General features: G+C 53.5%; 1 protein-coding gene across 4 annotated transcripts in view; it reads right to left on the bottom strand.

Moving 5' to 3' along the window:
- MXRA7 (matrix remodeling associated 7) overlaps positions 1-19,884 on the bottom strand; it is a 28,728-nt gene that overhangs the window by 7,749 nt on the left and 1,095 nt on the right. For all 4 annotated transcript variants that reach the window (XM_023651957.2, XM_023651959.2, XM_023651958.2 and 1 more), the window contains exons 2-3: positions 5,047-5,110; positions 972-1,068 (exon numbers count right to left, since the gene is read on the bottom strand). In XM_023651957.2, the coding sequence (XP_023507725.2) occupies positions 972-1,068; positions 5,047-5,110 (161 nt within the window). The remainder of the gene's footprint in view (positions 1-971; positions 1,069-5,046; positions 5,111-19,884) is intronic.

Below are 19,884 nucleotides of genomic sequence, written 5' to 3'. Positions count from 1 at the left end.
CTGGGCCAGGCTTGGGAGAACTTGTGACAGCTCCAGGAGGGCACACAGGGATTCTCCTGGGCCGAGCGGCTTCTGACTTTTGAGGGATACTGGTGGGTGGTAAGCGGTAACAAAAGGGTGGCTGAGTTCCCTTTCTGACCCTAGAACGCCAGCTTAGCTTATGCTAGCAAGTGAGGGTGATCGCCACAGCCCCTGGGGGATGCCAGGGCTCAGAAACCGGAAACCGCATGGCTCCCATTCAGACTCCTTTTTAGGCTTTCACTTGAACCAAAGGACTCCAGGCGACAGGAGGCTTGAGTGCAGGAGCTGGCTGGGCTCAGGGTCAGACCACCACTCCTCTCCATGGCCTGTCCCTAGCTGTCTGGCTGCCTGCAGAGTGTTCCCTAGCCACCCTGGCGGGATGGAGTGGACAGGAAGGCAGGGAAGCCCATGGGCGTGCAGCAGGTGTCCGGCTGGGTGGGGAGAACAGCCCAGTTCTAAATAATGAGCAGCTGCAATGGCCTCAGCTCCACGGAGCAGCGCAGATACAAGTGGCAGCGGGCGCTGGGCGGGGGCTGCCAGTGGGTGAGCATGAAGAATCCTGCTCTGTCCTCAAGTGACAGATTGGTTTTGTCGTGAACTCTACGCGCAAGTGAACAGCCACATCTGCTCCAGCTCTTCCCTGGCATCTCGCTTTGTCCTTTTTGGCAGGGGGAGGGTGGGAAATGCAAGGGATGGGCCCCGGCTGGCTGCCCTCGCCCATCCCCAGCTCCTCCCAGTGCCCAAGGGGACTGTCTCCAGGGGGAAATAGAGCCTGGCTGAATACTGCCAAGAACCCCTAAAAGGAAAATGGAAGAGTGGGTCAGGGGGCGGAGCTTGTGGGAGGCCTGGCCCCTCTCCTGGCTCCTGAATGAGGGGGTAGGAAGGTCAGGGCTCCCTGGAGCCTCACAGCCAAAAGCTGAGCAGTCCCAAGAGGAAGGGGAGGCGCCTACCTCTGTTCCTCCTCCAGCTCCTCCTTGGTCATCATCTTCTTGTACTGGTTTCCCCGCAGCTTCCCAGGGCTGTACTTAAAGGAGAAGGCCTCTCCTCCTGCAGAGAGGAGACCCAGTGAGAGGTGTGGGTGTTGGGCCTCTCCCCAAAACTCAGAGCCCCCTTCCCTTTGTTAGTTTCAAAGAACCATCCCAGCCAGAGAGGACCCCCCTTTCAAAGGGGGCAGAGGGCCCCACACACACCCAGCGCCAGCCCAGGTACTGCCCCAGCCTCGGAGGCGACTGCACTCTCATGACACTGCCTTCTCATCCCCACCTGCACCTGACAGGTCCTTCTCCCACCCCTTTCCAGGAAACCCCACAGCAACTTAGGAACTCGAAACGGGGACACACAGACAGAAATGAGACAGCTGGAGAGAAACCAATGCCCTCCACCTTTACAATATGGCTCCATCCACCAAACAAGGGTTCCCTCCCAAGACCAGGCTGAGCGGTCCACAGAGCTTTCTGTCCACCCCACTCCAGCAGAGGCTCTCGCCAAACCACTGTCTGCGAGGCTTTTCTCCCCTCTTCCTGAAGCCCCGTCATTACTGCTGGGCTAATTACACAGGCAGGCGTGGGGAGCTTCTCTCCCAGAAGTGGGCTGTGCCCAGGCCCTGGGTCCCCTGCCTCTCCGCGGGTCCCAGGTCTAGAGGGCGGCACAGGGACCCTCCTGCCGAGGTCGTCCGGTCTCCCGGGCTTGGGGATGCATGTCCTGCAGTCCAGGGGTGTCACGTAGGCCAGGCATGGGGGGGCATAGCTGCCTTTGAATAAACAAAGGGCAGTTCTTGAGGCCTGACGAGGGCACAGCAGGGGGTTTGGACAGAGGAAAGTAGGGACATGTGACACGGAGTGAAGGCAGGCGTTGGGCACACAGGCCAGAGGGAGGCAGTACACACAAGACGCAGGCTGCAAGGGCAGAAGAGGGAAGTGCTCCAGAACATGCCCCTGGCCCGAGTGTCCAGATGGAGAGAGTCCCACCGGGGAGCGATGCCCTTAAGTGGTCCTTCAGCCCAGCAGGTGAGGGTGGACGGCCTCAGCCAGCCCCAGGGACAGAGGCTGAATGGCTTGTCTTCTCTAATTTCCATTAATGTATAAAGAATTGAGTGGGGGAAATGCAGAGACCAGCAAATCACCCTCCCACACGGATGTTCTTTTTCAGTTCTGTCCTAGAAGGTTTACCTCTCTGTCACTCCAATGTCAGGAATCTCACACTTGCACATCCTGCTGCCAGGCCACCTGACTTCCTCTAGCTGGCAGCCACCCGAGTGATCAAACAGGCAGATGTGGGCTCAAGGGGAGGAAAAGGCCATGGCCTCTCGGATTAGGATTCAGGTCTCTGGGCCAACAGGAGAAGGTTCTGGATGCAAATTCAGAACCCAAACATTATGTTGTGGGCATTGTGTGTGCCTCTCACCAGAACCTTGCTCAGGAGCAGGAAGCTGGCCGGCTCCAGTGCGGACATCTTCCTGCGCTCCCTCACTCCAGCCAAGTGCCCTGGGACTGAAGCCCCGCCTTAGGAAGCAGTTACCACATTTGTACAAGAATTAATTCGCTCTTCGTTCATTCAACAAATATTTAGTGAGCACTATGCTAGGTGCTGGGGACTCGGCAATGAATAAAACATACACCAAGTAATTAAAGTACAGAGTGTGCAGTTGGTCATGAGCTGTGCAGGAAAGGACAGCACGGGGGAGAGGGAGCTGGGGAGGAGGCTGCTTGGAAGTTTAACGACTGGGGGCGCTTTACAGAAGATGATGCTGAGTCACCGTTAGATGGTGGGGCAAGTCCTGCAGTGTCTGGGGAGACATCCGACAAAGCAAGGAGGCCAGTGACACTGGGTGGCAGACAGCAAGGGGACAGGAGGGCATGGGGGATGAGGGGCCATGGGAGGCCTTGTTCTTCCTCCCAGTGAGATGGGGCTTGGCGCAGAGACAGGGTGCCTCCATGCCTCCCTCCTGACTGGAGACCCTCACTCCCGTTGGCCAACTCCTCCCTCCAGGCTGAGCTCGGCTCCTGCTGATGAGCAAAGGGCCAGACATCACCATTCCCTCCGGGCCGCAGAATCAGGAGCTTCCAGCAGCACAGGGCTTGCACTGCTGGGATCTGGGAACTGTGCTGAGTATCCGCGGCTGCTGTTTGAGGGACCTGGGTCTTTGGTCACCAGGAAAACCCTGAAAAGGCTGCCGTAGGGGCAGAATCACACAGAGCAGTCTCAGAACAAGCTGGAAACCAGTGCTCAAGTCGGGACCTCAAAAAGGGGCAAGAGACAAAGAAAACCCATTATTACCCTCAACATCAAGGTCATTGTGCTGCTATGTTTTGGGAAAATAAAACATAAAAAATGCTGCCAGCTGGGTACTACTCAAGGTTTCGATTTATGGGGCAGGTCTGATTAGTTTTATGTTTTCTGAACCAGGGAGAACAAACGACTTGAAAAGCCTCTCACTTAATCACATTTGTGTACCAAGTGACACACAGCCGCTCCCAATTTTGCTAGACCAGAGGGTTTGATGTGACAGCCCCCAGGGAAGGGGACTTCCTCTTGCAGTCTAATGTGAATCCAGAATCCTTAGGGAAGGCGTCTGAGCCACACGAATCAATTAGCCTCGGGGACTGAGCTGCTCTCTGTAGAGGGGCTGGGGGCCGCTCCTGTTTCCTTCTGACAGCTGGGGCCATAAACCTCTCCTCCTGCCGCCTTGTCAGGGCTGGCAGGAGGCTGCTGCGGGATGGCGGTGGGGGGGTGTCCAGAGGCAGCAGTTAGATAAGGAGGGAGGACCCAGTGACAAGGCACATGGTGGGGCGGGGGGCTCAGAAGAGTGGTCCGCTGAGCCTCCCCTTGTCCTGGCTCAGGGGCCTCCAGCAGCCTCAGCTTTTGCCTTCTGTGTCCCCAAGTCACTAACAGGATCCATTAACGTGGCAGAGACAAACGCCAGGGCCACGGCTCCTGCAGATGATCTGGGAAAACCAACAGCTGGGAGAGAGAGCGCCTGGCAAGGGGCTGGTGTCCACTCCCCCACCCGCCACCCCCCTGCAGCTGCCTGCCCTTCCCCCTTCCTCTGAGGCTGTATTGATGGAAACCTGCCGGCCTCAGGGAGAGGCTGTGGGCCCCAGCCGCCCCCACTGCCCTGCCGGCAGCCTCCGCCTGTGGGTACTGCATTCCTGCGGCCCTCTTTCCACTGCTCCTGCCAACAGTTGACTTAAAGTGACAGCAACAGTCTCGCTTTTTAAAAAATTATGAAATATTTCAAACATACACAAAAGCGCAGCAAGTAATAATGCCATACAGATATAACAAATGTTGACATTTTGCTATTTTTGCTTCAGGGTTTTTTTAAACAAATAAAACAGGATAGATCTAACAGAAGCCCCCCATGCTGTGTTTGGTTGTGTCCCTGTCTGTCCAGGGGCGCTGCCCCCGGGTGCCCAGGGCAAACACACCGTGGCCTTCCACTCGGTCAAGTTCGACTCTGTTCCTTTTCTCAGTGCTCCTGGGCACTCCCTTCTTCTTCCCCTGGCCGCCTGGAATCTGACGGTCAGGGAGGTCTGGCTAGCTAGCTGGAGCTGCTCAGCAATCAGGCATTTCCTCTCCTGGGGCCTTTATTCTGCGGAAAGCACGGGCAGCGGCCTTGTGAGCGGCTTTACTCTCCATAAAATAGGTCAGAGATATTTGGAGAGAAATGTGAAACGCATGAAGCGGTGATGAGAGGGGAGCTAAGAGGCAGGAAACAGAAGGTCAGGGCACTCGCTCATTCACGAGATGGGTCACCTGTATTTGGAGACACTCGCATTTGTATTTGGAGAGACTCGAAAGTGAAGACTGAAGGAGCAAAGGAGGTGGATAGGGAGATGGATGCAGAAGGGTGAGAGGTCGGAGGGGTGCCAGGCTCTGGCCTGGGTGTCCTCGGGGCCTCTCCCCTCTCCTCTCACCCTGCACCCACTCCTCTCGTCTGGTATCCCAGGGAACCAGGGTGTAGCCCTGCCTCCACGGCCAGAGTGAGGGGCAGTGAGGTGCGGGTAGAGGCTGGGTCCCACTCACCGTCTTCTTCTTCAGGTCCTGCTTGGGGTGGGCCCTCCTCGCCGTCCTGCTCCTGCTCCTCCTCCTGCAAGACGAGGAGAGGGGTCAGTGCCCAGGCACCCGGAGCTTGCCATGGTTTACTCCTTGATACTGTCATTCCGGGGTTTGACCCCACAGTAACAGCAACCTGACCCGTGGGCCCACTCATAGGACAGCTGTGCTGCAGCACCATGGGGACTGGAAGTGAGTGACCGTCTCAGGGGCATGGGCAGTATTGGGCAGAATGTCAGGGAGGTGGGGGGCAGGCAATGGCCAGCCTGACCATGCACAGCACTGGTCTGTCCTTTGAGCGTGGCTGGGAGGACCCACGTGGGGGCCACAGTCAGCTGGCAGGTCACTAGAAACCTGTGATGTCAGCGCAAATGCCAGTTGGCCAAGATGATTGGGGGAGTCTGGGCCGAGGAGCTGAGGTTTTGACCTGTGCCCCTCAGTCAGTTTACCCTTTTCAGGTGGGTGCTGGTCAAAGCCTTTGGATGCCATTTTGATAAGTGGACAGGGGACTCCACCTCTCACTATAGTGTAGTGAGTGGAACAAGAGGCACAAGAGAGAAGCTGGCAGGCTCTCTGGGGCCCAGGCTGGGCTGGGCATCACCGAGAAGCTGCATTCGTGGTTGCAGGCTCCGTGTCTGCTTCCTCTAACGTCGTTTCTAGCCCTAACCATTTCACTGTCCATTTTCCCAAATTGGAGCTCTACCTCCTTCAGCCCGGCTCTCTCCCACGCACAGACACAATAAACAGATGGCTGGAGGAATGTCCCGGGATGGCCTTGGTAGAAGGAAGGAGTGACTTCAACCTGGAGGAATGTTGGGGGATGAGAAGGATGTGCCCGTTGCTCAGGCTACAAGGGACTGAAGGGCGCGTGAGGGGACGTGCAGCCCAAGGAGCTGGACTTAGAAGCGCAGTGGGCAAATATGGGAATCACCGCAGGCTCAAGACAGGGGAACACAAACGTGAATGAGCTGCCCCACAGTGGAGAAGGCAGCACGGCAAACGAATCCAAACTCAGGCCTTTAGGACTCTGGTTCCCGTCTAGCAGAGTTTGCAGCCTCAGCAGGAGTCACGAGCATCAGGCAGGCTCCATAACAACAGAGCCAGTGAAGCTGGGAGGCAAAGCTTGCACAATCCCACCAGCTGGTCAAAGGTGGCAAACCCCGCATGGCCTTGTGTTTGTTGCTGTGACTTTCTCTCTCTCTGGACCACACAAAATGCAGCAGGAGGAGCAGGGCGGGAGACAGGAGCTGGCTCTTCTCCCCCTAAGCTTCAGCATCATGTCAATGTGAGCGACGCTGCCTTGAGCGCTGGTCAGAACCTGCAGCCTGGGGGTCCAGATGCCCCATGAATGTCACACAGCAAAGCGTCTTTGTGGCTGCGGGAGGAGGCAGGCCTCTTCAGGGGCAGGGAAAGGAGACACCTGTTTGACCCAGCAAACCCATTTCTAGGGCTGGAAACCATCTATCTGGGTTTTTATACAATGACTCTGTGTGCAGCAGAAAAGACAAAGCTGGAAACAACTAACTGTTTGCGTGTAGAGTTAAATATATTATAGTTAAATATATTAGGCTAATATGTTCACCAAAATATTAGCGGGTTAAACATATTACAGGCCATGTCTACCATGCAGCTCTGTGCATTAAAAAGGAGGCAGTTGTACGCACTGATGTGAAAAGTGCATCCAGATAAATTGCCAAGGGGAAAAAGCAGGAGGCAGCACAGCGTGAGGAGTGCGATCTTTTGGGCGTAGATGTCAAAACGGAAGTGCACATATATGCTCATAAAGGCAGGGAAATGGTTTTCTGGAAGGACACCGAAGGCGCTGTTACAGTGTCCGCCTTCGGGGGGAAAAGCAGGCGGGCAGCCCGTCCTTTCCATCTTACACATTTCACTATAATTTGGATTTTCTAATAATATGCATGAATCACTCAATATATTTTAAAAATGCTACCCAGCGGGGTCTCTGAACTGTGAGATTGGGCTATTTTTTTTTTCTTTATTTAAAAAGGAAAGAGAAAAAAGAAAAAGAGATAAATAGCCATTACCCTACTCAGGGCTGGACCCCAGAAATAAGCCCAAGGCTGAGACTAGAGAGGAGGTGGATTCTCCTGTTATGTGCGAGGGACACAAAGATAAAAGAAAAACAAGAGAAACAAGCACAGTCCCTGTCCTTAAGGAACTCCTGGTCCAGCAGGAAAGAAATATACACACATAATTGCCACCCAGGGTGAGACTGGCAAGAGGCAAGGCAGACGCTGTCATCCCAAAGGGACCTGGCATTGGTCGACCTGCCAACGCCCTCCTGGGGAGAGGCTGGTCTACGTGTGGATTTTGCACTTGACTTTGGAAGTGCGGTGCTTTGTAAACTCGTAGTGACCCACTTGGTAGGTGGTGAAAGCAATCTAGAGGTTGCTGCTAGTATTTAAAGAAATGTGCAACCAAAGTCTTAGTGAAGTTTGAATAACTTTAAGCTTTAATAACTTCAAAAGCATAAATGCTACCCAAAAACAACATTTGAAAGCTTTGTTATTTACATTTTAAATATATTGATGTTTCTTGCTCAAATTCATGTAACACCACTTTTAGTGCTAAACATGGCTTTACTTGATTTTCGGACTCGGAAAAAGCACCCGTGGGCTGATGGTCAGTGACTGAAGGGCTTGCCTTGGTCGTTCCAGCCTTACGATCTCACGAGGACTCTATGCTCATGTGACCTCAAGGGTCTTGACCAGGTCTCCAAGGTGCCCGAGGAGAGGATTCCTCCATCTACCCATCCGTCTAGATTCTGGTACGTTGCAAAGAATTAAAATGAAAAACAGCTTTCAAATGTCAGGAAACTGAGTGCAAAAGACATTTAAATAAGTAAATATTCAACTGATGTGTTTTGGAGGTTTGTAGCATTTACCCTTCCTAAGTTATTAAAATTTAAAACTGCACGAAGACTTTGTGGGCACCCCTGCATCCCAGAATTAAATTAAAGATAGTGTTGTGTGTGTGGCAGAGGTAGATATTGTTTCATAAAACTTCTGGTGCGGTTCTGCGACTCTACATACAGGGATGCAATTTAAAATTAATTTTTCATGGCGAGACTTAATGAAGTCTAAAAAACACTGCTGCATTGGCCGCTCACTGTTTCCTCTCTGCGCAGAAAGCCCCTCTTTTTAGAAGACGTCCCTTGAGGCCTGTGGTCCTAGTGGGAACTGCAGGTCGGGGAGTCAGACCTCACCCCCTCCATACTCAGAGCTGTGAGCCTGGGAGCTCCCAGCTGCCTAGGGTCGCCTGGGGTAGAGGCCCCTGGCCCTGGCTGCCCCCAAGTCCATTTCACCCCTATACATGAGCGACTAGACTCCTGGTTCTGTGCAAGCTCACCTGAGCCGAGCTTCTGTCACCAACAGCCAGAGGGTCCTAACCTGTCACTGTCCACTCACACCCAAGCCAAGAATGTCTCAAGTTCTCTGGGGAGGGCGTTGCCTGCATCAAATTCCAGCCGCACAGAAGTTGCAGGGTAGGGGTGGGGGAGCGATGGCATGGTTTTCAAACTGCACCCCAGCAAGGCGCCCCAGGGCCTCGTGTTTATCTGGGTTATTTAGTGGGCTTTTAGATAACATCATAGTAAGGGAAAGAATTCTCTTATTAAAAAAGAAAAAAGTAAAACATCACTGTTTATTGCATTTTGCCCTTATTTTATAAAAAATGTGTACACAACAGAAAAACGAAAAGTGCTGGTACAGGTAATAAGAGGGGCAGGTTTCAGAAACAGTGTGATTGAGACAAAGAGGGAAATGCTTCTGGAAGTGGTGGCTCTTTAGCCTCAGTCTAACGCTCTTTGCTTCAAGAGGGTGAACTGTGTGTGCGACAGTGAAGGGAAGGAATAGCGTGAAACCACAGATAAAATGCCAGAACTGTTCCGTCGAAGGCTTTGTCCGGAAGAGCCGTCACTGAGGGTTGCACCTTTGTACCTTCCTGCGGCACACTCCGTCTGCAGCCCTGCCTTGGCACAGGCAGTCCTGCAAGTCTGTTTTCAGCAACACATTGCGCATCTAAGCAACACGGTGGGGGGGCCCTGTGGAGGGGAGCTCAGCTGAGCCTGAGGGGTTCAGGGAAGGCCTTAGAAGGGACAAGAATCCTGAGCTGGGTCTGAGATGAATTTGCCAGGCACGGAACACCACGGCTTCTGCCGTGACTCATTGCAGCTTGGTGTGATTGCACGGAGCGGAGTCGCCAGGAACGCGGGGCCTGCACCACAGAGATCTAATATGGGACGAGGCGATGAGGAGCCACTGGAAGCCTTTAAATGGGGAGAAACAGGATGACGAGAGCTGCATGTCGGAGCAGTCCATGGGAATGCACTGCACTGGCAAGGGGCAAGAGGGGAGGCAGGAAGAGCTCTGAGGAGAAGGTTCAAAGCTGAGGTGAGAGCCTGAATCAGGCTCTCAGCTCAGTGTTTGTTGAGTGAATCAGCGAAGGGTGGCTGCAGTTGGCCAAAGGCAATCCCTTGGGGGTCTCGAGGACCGAATTGCCCCTTTGGGCTTGTTCTCCCATGGCTGGCTGGGGCAGCTGTGCCACACGGCTCGGCTGGGACCATGCCTGGAGGCAGCATGAACCCAGCAGCTGCTCAGAGCGCTGACTGCAAACATCACAAAAGACCATCTCTGTTGATTTCTTGTCGATGCCCTTGGTCGTAAGAGTGTCGCATGGTACCGCTATGTTATGGGTTGGATTGTGACACTCCCCAGATTCATTTGTTGAGGTCCTAAGCCCCAGTGCTTCAGACCGTGACTGTATTTGGAGAGAGGGTCCTTAAAGAAGAAAGTAAGTTAAAATGAGGTCACTCGTTGGCCTCTAAACCAATCTGACTGGTGTCCTTAGAAATTTGGACACACAGAGACGCAGGAATGCAGGCACGCAGAGGAAAAACCATGTGAGGACACAGCAAGAAGACAGCCATCTGCAAGCCAAGAAGCGAGGTCTCAGGAGAGAACACACCTGCCCGCCCCCGCCCCCATGGTTCTGGAGAAAAGCAACGTCTGTTGTCTAGGCGGCCAGTCTGCGGTACTTTGTCACAGCAGCCCTAGCACACGAATACGCCACGCTCTAATGAAAGCAAATCAATTTAATGAAAATTGTGAGTTGGTGACAGCCTCTGAGACAGACAGCTTGCATCATCCTGGCTGGTCCCCAAAGCACGCCTGGGCTGAGACCCAGTGCCAGTCTCCTCACTGACTGGAGTCTCGGCATTCTATTACTGGGTAGAGACCAGCTTTAACTTCACGTGTTTTGGGATACTTTTCTAATTCAGCTTTTTTCTCCAATGGAGGGGGGTGGGGGAGGGCAAAGCACAGGGGACACGCCTCCTACAGCATCGCCAGTGCCAGGAGCCCAAGACCTGGGTCCCCCAGAGGCCAAGGGGTGGTGGCAGGGGACAGGCAGGTGGCTGTAGGGTGCAGAGGGACTCAGAGGGAGGCCTCTTGGAACCCCCAAGAGCTGGACACACACCCTCAGGCAGCACACTCCATTTATGGCTGCCCTGGCTGATCCAGGCCTGATACATAGTGCTGAAGCAGAGCAGAGAGATGGCGGGGGGACGAGGCATGACACGGACAGAGAGACAGGACGAGGGAGCCAGAGAGAGGGAGAGAAAGAGACAGAGACACGGAGAGAGAGGGAGAGAGACAGGTATCTGTCCATCAACCTGTCGGTCTGTCTGTCTGCCCGAGGAGATGGTTCTGCCCTTGAGTCCTGCAAACGGGATCTGTTGGGACCCTGTGACCAGCCACCTGAACTGGCTCCTGCTGTGACCATACCAACCCCATGGTTAATCAGACTGCTTTCAGAGGACCGGAACTCCACAAGGCAGGCAGAGAGGGAGGCCTAACTCCCTTGGAAATGCCTGTCCCTCCCTCTCCCTGCGAGCAAGACAGAGATAACAGGAAGCTCTCGAGGGGCCTGCACGATTCCCCATGCACTTCCCGAAGCCTGGGTCAGGCCCAATCAACCACACCATCTCTGGAGAAGGTTTCCGAGAGGGGCACCAGGAACGGGCAAGGCACCGGGGCTACCGTGGGCCTGATGATGCTCGACGCTCTCCCTCCTGCCAGAAGGATTCCATTAGGCGATCAGACAGTTCATCTCTAGCATTCAGAGGGGAATGTCAGCTCCGGGGCAAGCAGAGAAAGCAGGGCTGGCGCCAGCTCCGGGAGCTGGGTGGGGAGTGCCGGCCAGCAGAGGTCATGGCCAGGTCTTTCCATATGCACCATCAAAACAACTCAGCCACCGCGCGCCTCAGATGACAGCTCCAGGCAGAGGACACTCTGGCCAACTCTCTAAATCAATATTAGCAGCTGGATGAGGCATGTCCCCCGTGACAAGGAACTTACATCTTCTTGTCCCAAACTGGCCCCCTCTCAACTCACCAGCTTTTCTCTGCCGCACAGCATCTTTGACACTTCCTTACGGCCGGGAATGCTGATTCAAGCCGGACGCTTCCTTTCCATCCTGACTTCTCAACTCTCCCCTGCCTCTGAGAGGTCTCTGGGATTCACCCTCTAGGCTCCCGCCATAGTCACTCAGTGCCCTCATTCGGCACCGTGTCCTTGACCCCACTCCCCTCCAATTCACTAGCTCTGAGAACACCTGAAAGTGTGGACTTTATGATGCTTTTCCTCCTCAAAGCTGCATAAAGACAGTTGCCATGTTCAATTCAAACAATACCCAGCTTTCGAAGTTCTCCTGCCTCCTGCTTGAGAGAGGTCAGTCTCCAACGACTTATTGGGACGGGCTCTCCTCTCTCACCCACTGCCTGTGTCCTGGCCGAGGCAGGTGAGCTGGAACTCAGGGTCATCCTTGGGACCACGGCCTCGGGCACACGATCTGCCATCCCTGTTCACCTCTGGGCCCTGTTGCCTCCCCTGTCTGGGTGGGGTCCTCCAGGGTCACAAGACCTGGCTAGAAGAGTCTTGAGCTCAGATTTTATCCTAACCTCGGTCGGCAGGGCCCTGGAGCTCCGTGGGGACCTAGGGACTGCTGCAAGGAGGAGGGAGAGGAATAGAGGGGCCAAGTCCCCTACCCAGGGCAGTTCTGCTTTCAGTTTATGCACTGGGCTTCCACTTAAGATCAAAGAGAAAAAAGGTATCCGCTGCTTTAAAAAATGTTAGAGGGGCCGGCCCCATGGCCGAGTGGTTAAGTTCGCGCACTCCACTTCAGTGGCCCAGGGTTTCACTGGTTCAGATCCTGGACCCGGACATGGCACTGCTCATCAGGTCGTGTTGAGGCGGCATCCCATATAGCACAACCAGAGGCACTCACAACTAGAATATACAACTATGTACCAGGGGGCTTTGGGGAGAAGAAGAAGAAGAAAAAAAAGAAGATTCGCAACAGATGTTAGCGCAGGTACCAATCTTTAAAAAAAAAAAAAAATGTTCAAAAACCACTGATCTACTGTGGCTTTGACCCAGTACAAAAGTCTAGTTGATAAAACCTCTGGTGACTTGCTGGTCATCCAGTCTCTCTTTTTTTTTTTTTTTTTTGAGGAAGATTAGCCCTGAGCTAACATCTGCTGCCAATCCTCCTCTTTTTGCTGAGGAAGACTGGCCCTGAGCTAACATCTGTGCCCATCTTCCTCTACTTTATATGTGGGATGCCTGCCACAGCATGGCTTGCCAAGCGGTGCCATGTCCGCACCCGGGATCCAAACTGACGAACCCCAGGCTGCCGAAGCGGAACGTGTGAACTTAACCACTGCACCACCAGGCCGGTCCCTATCCAGTCTCTTTTTGAACACTTCACCCTTGGGGAGCTCACTACCTTACAGAGCAGGCTGCCCCTCTGGGGTATAATACACAGCTCTAGAGCACGCAGGCAACATGCAAGGCACCGGGCTAGAGGCCGGGGCAGAAGAGAAGTAAGACTCCTGCCTGCTGCCCAGGGCAGTTGGGAGCCGACAGTCTTTCCTTCCCTTTCTTTTTGTTGTTATGGCAGCTTATTCATTCAGCAAGTACTTACTGGTGCCACTGTGTTCCAGGTCTGTTGTAGGAGCTGGCAACGGGGCCGTGAACGTGGCAGGCAAGGACCCCGTTCCCAAGAGTCCACATTCCACTGCGGCAGACAATGCACACTAAAATAAGAGATGACCTCAGACCATATTGAGCACCATGAAGAAAGCCGGAAAGGATGATGTGTGGCGTGTGGGGATTTACATCTGCTAATGTGGTCACAGACACAGCGACTTGAAAGGTGGGGAGGAGCGAGCGTGCGAAGATCTCGGAAGGGAAGGGTGTGCCAGGCAGAGGGTCAGCAAACACCAGGGTCCAGACGTGGTGCAGACCTGGCTGCAGCACCGGAACGGCTTCCACGGCTGCAGCGGAGTGGGGCAGGGGCAGCTAGGAGAGGAGGCAGAGCTGGCAGGGTCCTGCCGGGCCTTAGGCGCCGTGGTAAGAGTTTGGAATTTATTCTGCGTGTGATGGAAGCCACTGGAGGGCAGGAGAGCATGAGATGTGGTTTCTCAGCTATAAAGATCACGCTGGTTGCTGGGTGTGGCATGGGTGGGGCCCTGGAAGCAGGGAAAGCAGCTAAGAGGTTATGAACAGCCCGGATGTGCCATGGACGGGAGTAGTAGCCAGAATGACAGAGAGAAGTGCTGAATTTCAGAGGTGTTCTGGAGACAGAGGGGACAGGACTCGCTGATGGGGCGACTGCAGGCAAGAGAGGGAAAATCAGAAAACAAGTTTGACGTGGGCTTTTGGCCTGAGCAGCTGAGGGGGTAGTGGTGGAGCTCTGAAGAGAAGATGGAGAACGCTGGGGTGGGAGGGGGACAGAGGGCACGCCATGGTAGGCAGAAATCAAGAACTCTAATCAGACGTGTTGGTCTGAGGTGTCCATTGGACAACCAAGGGGAAATGTGGAGGAAGCAGCTGGCCGTAGGGGATGGAGCTCAGGGAGAGGGCTGGGTGTGTGAAGTTGGGCATCATCAACTACTGATCAGGAGGATGACGGTGGCCAGTGCATTCTGGGAGGTAGCAGTGGCGGTCCAGGTCCAGAAATAAGGCCTCTGCTGGTTGGTATGGGCATGAGCCTTTCGAGAGGGGGCAAAGAGCAAACAAAGAACACTGGGTGAGCCGCTGACCCAAGAAGCAGGGGGTGAGGAGGAGGAGAGCCTAAGATCTGGTATGCACCTTACAAGCTACACAGCACCCCAGGGCAGGGCAGAGCCAGCCTGCAGGGCCGCGTGTTCAAAGGTCCAGACTAAAAGGACCATGGTGGACTCTGGCCTCTTACCCCAGTGGAGGGCACATTCACAAGCTCTCGCTCACATGATCAAGCATGCCAGATTCAATCCTATCAGGTTCTTGGCACTGTTCCCACAAAGAGGATTCAGAGGACATCAAAGCTTCATGAAAAACCACCCTGGGGCAGCAGTCTGCACTCCACCCGACCCTATCAGTGAGAACCAGGTGAATCCTAGTCTCTACATTTTGGGATAAATAGAGAAGGTCAGGACAGGGAAGAATACTAAGGGACTGAGAAAATCAGATCTAAGAGGAACACAGGAAACGAAATCATCGTGTTGGGGAAAGCCAGGCCACAGAATTGTGACGGTGACCAACTGTAAGGATCATCATAGAACATTCAGTGGCCACTTTTTAAATCTCTTGAGGAAGCCTCAACCATAGGAAGAGAAACCAGTTTTAGACTCCATGAGGAACAGAGACAAGAATGGCCGACCATCAGTAGCATTTACTGATCTTCACAGGACACTACCGGGCTGGAGGAATTTTCTTTTTTTTTTAAAGATTTAATTTTTCCTTTTTCTCCCCAAAGCCCCCCTGTACATAGTTGTATATTTTTTAGTTGTGGGTCCTTCTAGTTGTGGCATGTGGGACGCCACCTCAGAGTGGCCTGATGAGCGGTGCCATGTCCGCGCCCAGGATCTGAACCGGCCAAACCCTGGGCCGCCGAAGCGGAGCCCGAACTTAACCACTCGGCCACAGGGCCGGCCCCTGGAAGAATTTTCTTGTCTTGAGATTGGTCTCAGACTCTGAGTCCTCAGCAGGTAAGAAAAGTGGAATGGGTGGGGGAAAACTGATGAATACCAAGGTCACAGAACTAGGCCCTGGCTGAGAACACGCCGAGGGTTGTCTCAACCAAGGGTCAGGCTGTCCAGAGGGTTCGCAATGTGTGCAAGGAGTTTCTACTTGAAAATATTAAACACCCAAACACACACACACATGCACACACCCTTACACGGGCCACGACACAGGAGCTGATGGCTGGAGAGTACATAGTCCCGGATTGTGAGAGCTCTAAGAGACATCAGCTGTCGTTTTACCTCAATCCCTTCATTTTGCAGATGGGGAAACTGAGGCCCAAAGGTTAATTGATTTCCCCAAGTCCTATGGCTATTCAGAGGCAAAACATTAGATAAAGAAGTTCCATGAATTCCTCCACTGGGATTCCTTTGGGCCATTTAATCTCATTTGCTATTCTCTGGCTGGAAGAAAGTGACTGATGCTCCGGCCTCCCTACAGGAGGGAAGGAATGACCGCTGGGCATCTCAGGCCTGCTGGGCATCTCAGGCTTCCTTTCAGTTCTGACCAAGCAGCGAGCACCCGGAATGCCAGCCCCCAGCTCTATCCGTGCATCAGCACCCCTTATAGGAGGAGGTGTCTGAACCCCATTAGGAGGCCTGTTCCATTCATTTTTCCTTACCAGTGGCAAACCGAGTGTGCTCAGATTCAGGTTGTTCCAGAAATGCCCTGGCTGCCAGGGATTTGGCATTTCTCTGGAAGAACATCCAGCGATGGTCTAAGTTGGTCTCCCCCCCACCCCACCGTGGTTTGGGCCAACTGTCTGGGAAAGAGCAGGGCTACAAAAAGAAACTGTCTAAAAGTGAACATGCTCAGTGTTTGCTTTCTAATTCTCCAAAGCCAGCCAGCTTTTTTCTTAAGACATGCTCTTTAAAACCAAAAAAAAAAAAAGAAAAAAGATATGCTCGTTAAAAAAATTTACTACTTCTCACTAAAAATTCTGGCAGCTAAATTTTCTGTGTGCAAACAAGACTATCTCTGAAAGAAAGAACAAGGTTTAACCATTAGGAAAGCTCCTAGACTTCTTTCTCATATGAAAAAAATTAAATGATGGGCTTAAATGACTTTACCAAAATACCCTCTTCCACTATGAACAGCGAACTCGGTTCCAGGCCTCTGCACAGGCTCCCATTCAGCTGGTGCTCATCGCTGTAATGACTGTGAACAGTGTGAACACACTATTACTGTTTTGTGTTCTGCTTTTTTCCTTTCTTCTTCCTACCAAATTTGCTAATTAATCCCATGTCCTAATTAATGGACATTTGGATTATCTCCAGTTTTTCCCCAGTGAATCCCTAGACCTGTTATGTTTATGTCCCCCAGAATTCATATGCTGAATCTGCTTGAACTTGCCAGCTTCCAGAACTGTGAGAAATAAATGTCTACTGTGTAAGTCCCCCAGTCTGTGGTATTTTGTTATAGCAGCCCGAGCTGACTCAGACAAGATTCCGAGGGATGTGAGCGACTGCCAGATATGGATTTGGCCCTCCACTAGCTGGCTTCCCTGCTTTTGGTAAGAGAACAGAAAGTGGGGCCACGCTGACATCATGAAGGCCAGGACCGATGATGACGGAGGGGATTCACCTGCTCTTTGAAAGGTCTTTGGCCTCTCGGGGGCACACCTGTGGTGACAAGGCTGGTGAGGGCAGGGGACACAAGATGGACCAAACAGCAGGATAACTTCAGAAAGGTGAAGCAGGGCCCAGCTGCATGTCCAGGACAGACAGATGGACGCTGTGCGGCCCCACAGGACCAGCACCACCAGCGTGCCCAAAAAACCAAGCCCTTCCTGAGGAATGCCCCACTGGGTTTCTTTTTTCCAACACTTTTGAAAAATTCCAAGCCTACAGAAAAGTTGGAAGAATAATGCCATGAACACTCATATACCCTTCACCTAGATTCACCAATTGTTAGCATTTTGCCATCTTTGCATTCTTTCTCTCTACATCCACACCCACGCTTGTGTGTGTGCGTGTAACTATTTGAATCATGACGTGTCATCCCTAAATGTTTCGGCACACATCTTCCTAAGAACAAGGACATTTTTCTACATAACCGCAAGGCCAGCATCACACTCAAGAAATTGAGCACTGATGGAATAAACTTATCCAATAAACTACTCACTTGAAGATCGTCCCAGTTATCTCCAAATGTTCCTTATAGCTGCCCGCCCCGACCCTGAGCCGGCATCCAATCAAGCACCAAGCACTGCCTTTGTCTGTCATGTCTCTTCAGTCTCCTTCCATCTAGAAGAGTCTCCCTGACTGTTGTGCTGGGTGACTTTGGCCAGCTGCCCTTTAGGACAGTCCCGACTCAGTTTTCGAGTGGCGCTAGGACCCAAGTGCCAAGACGTCAGACTTCTGGCACAGACACGGCATTTAACTAGTACTATTCCAATGACCCCAGACCCGGGTCCTTCACCCAAGACCACTGGTGGGGAATCCCACGTTGCTGCCTTGCTGGAGTCCACGCCTTCAGCAGGGAAGAGGCCTGCAAATCCTAAATCCCACCCTACACATCAGTTCCCAAAAGCACTGTTTCCTGGCCTTAAAAGGGACCAGCTCTTGTCCATGACATTGTTTGCTCATAATTCTTTGTGAGGGCGAGGCATACCTACCCCCTTCCTCCCTGCCCAGCCCCGCACTAATCCCTAACGGGAAAGAAAAGAAAGAGGTTCTAATGTAACTCTGCCCTCAGCCCTGGCCTGGCTGGTCTCCCCCTCATTTCTTCAGTTGCTGCTCAGTGTGTCAGTCAGTTCATCAGGGGCCTGCTGGCTACTTTGTTCCCCAGCATGGAGGGGTCGCTGCCCAGTGACCCACAGCTGCAGGGGAAGGCGGCTTCCCTGGGCTCCGGAGCCTTCTCAATAATCAGCTTTGTGAGTGGAGGCAGCAGCTGCCCTGGGCCTCCCAGGCCTCGCAGGGAAGGAAGACGATTGGATTAGAAGAAACGTGGTTAATGGAAAACGAGGGGGGCGGGGAGAGGCGAGTTCAGCGTGGTTGGCTGCTCTGGGGGGGTGCAGCGACTTCCCGCTCACAACAGCGGGGCGGCCTCCCTCCTCCCCACTGCTGGTGCTCACTTAGCGAGAGGCAAGGAGGCTGGCTGAGAGCCTCTCCCGCTGCTTCCCCAAATGCGGACCTGAGTTATTTCCCCGGGGGGTCCTTCCTGCCTGCTCTCCAGGCTCAGGCACTATGACAATCAGAAGAAGGCACTGGGACCTGCTCTTGAAAATGCTCAAGTCCATTTCCAAAGGGTACCACCACGGGCAAGGCGGAGCAGTCAGGGTGGGCGGAGGGGGCAGTAGATGTCTGTGTCCCTCGCGGCCCCTGGCCCCAGGGCCTTATGCACAGCAAGGACTTAACGTCTGTGTGTCGAAGTCGAGGGGAGCATGCCAGCTCAGCAAGGGCCGGGGAGTGAACCCAGAAGGGAGGGCAAGACCCCCGAGGGAGGAAACTGATTTAACTGTGAGTTTAAATCCTCCAGTTGAGTGGATTCCCTCAGGGCAGGGTCCCATGGAGGGAGGACAACACAAGCCTCTACTCTCACAGAGTCATCCTCTCTGGCAGCGGCACCAGCGGCGGGAGCTTCCGAGTCTGTGCTGGTATGTGAACCCCTGTAATGTACCTTTTCCTTCAAAGCACCCACTCACCCCCACAGGACGTGAATTCTCCCAGATGGAGGAAACCGTTTGAGGGCTGCTATTTAAACAACGGCACGAAACCCACTACGTTAAGATACTATATTGCCGAGAGCCCAAAGGCCTTGTAGAAAGTTCTTTCAGAAATGCTGTAACCCAGAGGATCAAGATATGATTGACAGCCACTAAAGGGCATTTTAAACTTCAGTCTAGAACCTGCCGCTGGGTGAAAGGGGCGGCTGTGTGAACTGCAGGAGCAGGGCTGACTGAGAGCAAGTGGCAGCCTGAGAACAGTCCACACACTTCCGTTCCCAAGACGCCATGAGCACGGGCAGGAATCCCAAATATGGGAGCAAACCTAAGACAGCAGCATCCGTCCAAGCCCCACCTGCCACTGCCGCGGGTGAGGTTAGCAAGAACAACGGGGCCTCCGCTCCCCCGCCGAGAGTGCTAGTTCCCATTAAACCAGAGCCCCTGTCCTCCCTGGGACGAACAGACAGCCCTTCCCAGGCTGGTTGGAATCCACTCTAATAAGGCAATTAGTTACCCACTTGTCAAGCAAAGCACCTGCTCAGAGGGGGTCTGGCACACTGAGCGAAGAGAAAGGCCTCCGCCCAGCCTTGCTGCCCCCCACGCTCCCAAGGGTTCTCTCCAGCGCAAAACCACTATGTCCAGCAAAAGATAGAGCGGGCACTGCAGACACGCTGACAACGCACCAAAGCAGCTTGCTCATGGTTCCTACCATCCCAGCCAGCCTCCCTTCCAAGAAAAGGAGCTCAGGAATAAGAACAAGGCATTACAATCAGACTGGGACCCTCAGCGGTGGCCTGGAGCCACCAAGGGTGCTGAAATCCGCGGAACGTGGGCTTTCACGCCTGGCAAGCAGGTTTGCAATCTAAAAAGAGATGATGGGAAAAAGTCTATGGGGCTATCAGATGAGCACACGTGAGCTATCAGACAGCTCTGGGTGTCCTGAAGCTAGACAGAGAGGTCAGGACAGAGCTGATGGAGCAGGCCAGAGTGGGCTGGGGGCAGAAGAAGGAGAGCTGGTTTGGGGGCGCTCCCCCACCCTGCAGGAGGCTTTATTCT

This window comes from Equus caballus, chromosome 11 (assembly GCF_041296265.1).
Source record: "Equus caballus isolate H_3958 breed thoroughbred chromosome 11, TB-T2T, whole genome shotgun sequence".
In the NCBI taxonomy this organism is placed as follows: Eukaryota; Metazoa; Chordata; class Mammalia; order Perissodactyla; family Equidae; genus Equus; species Equus caballus.
The sequence above is the reverse complement of the archived record's forward strand: the minus strand, read 5'-3'. Positions and strand labels throughout refer to the sequence as shown.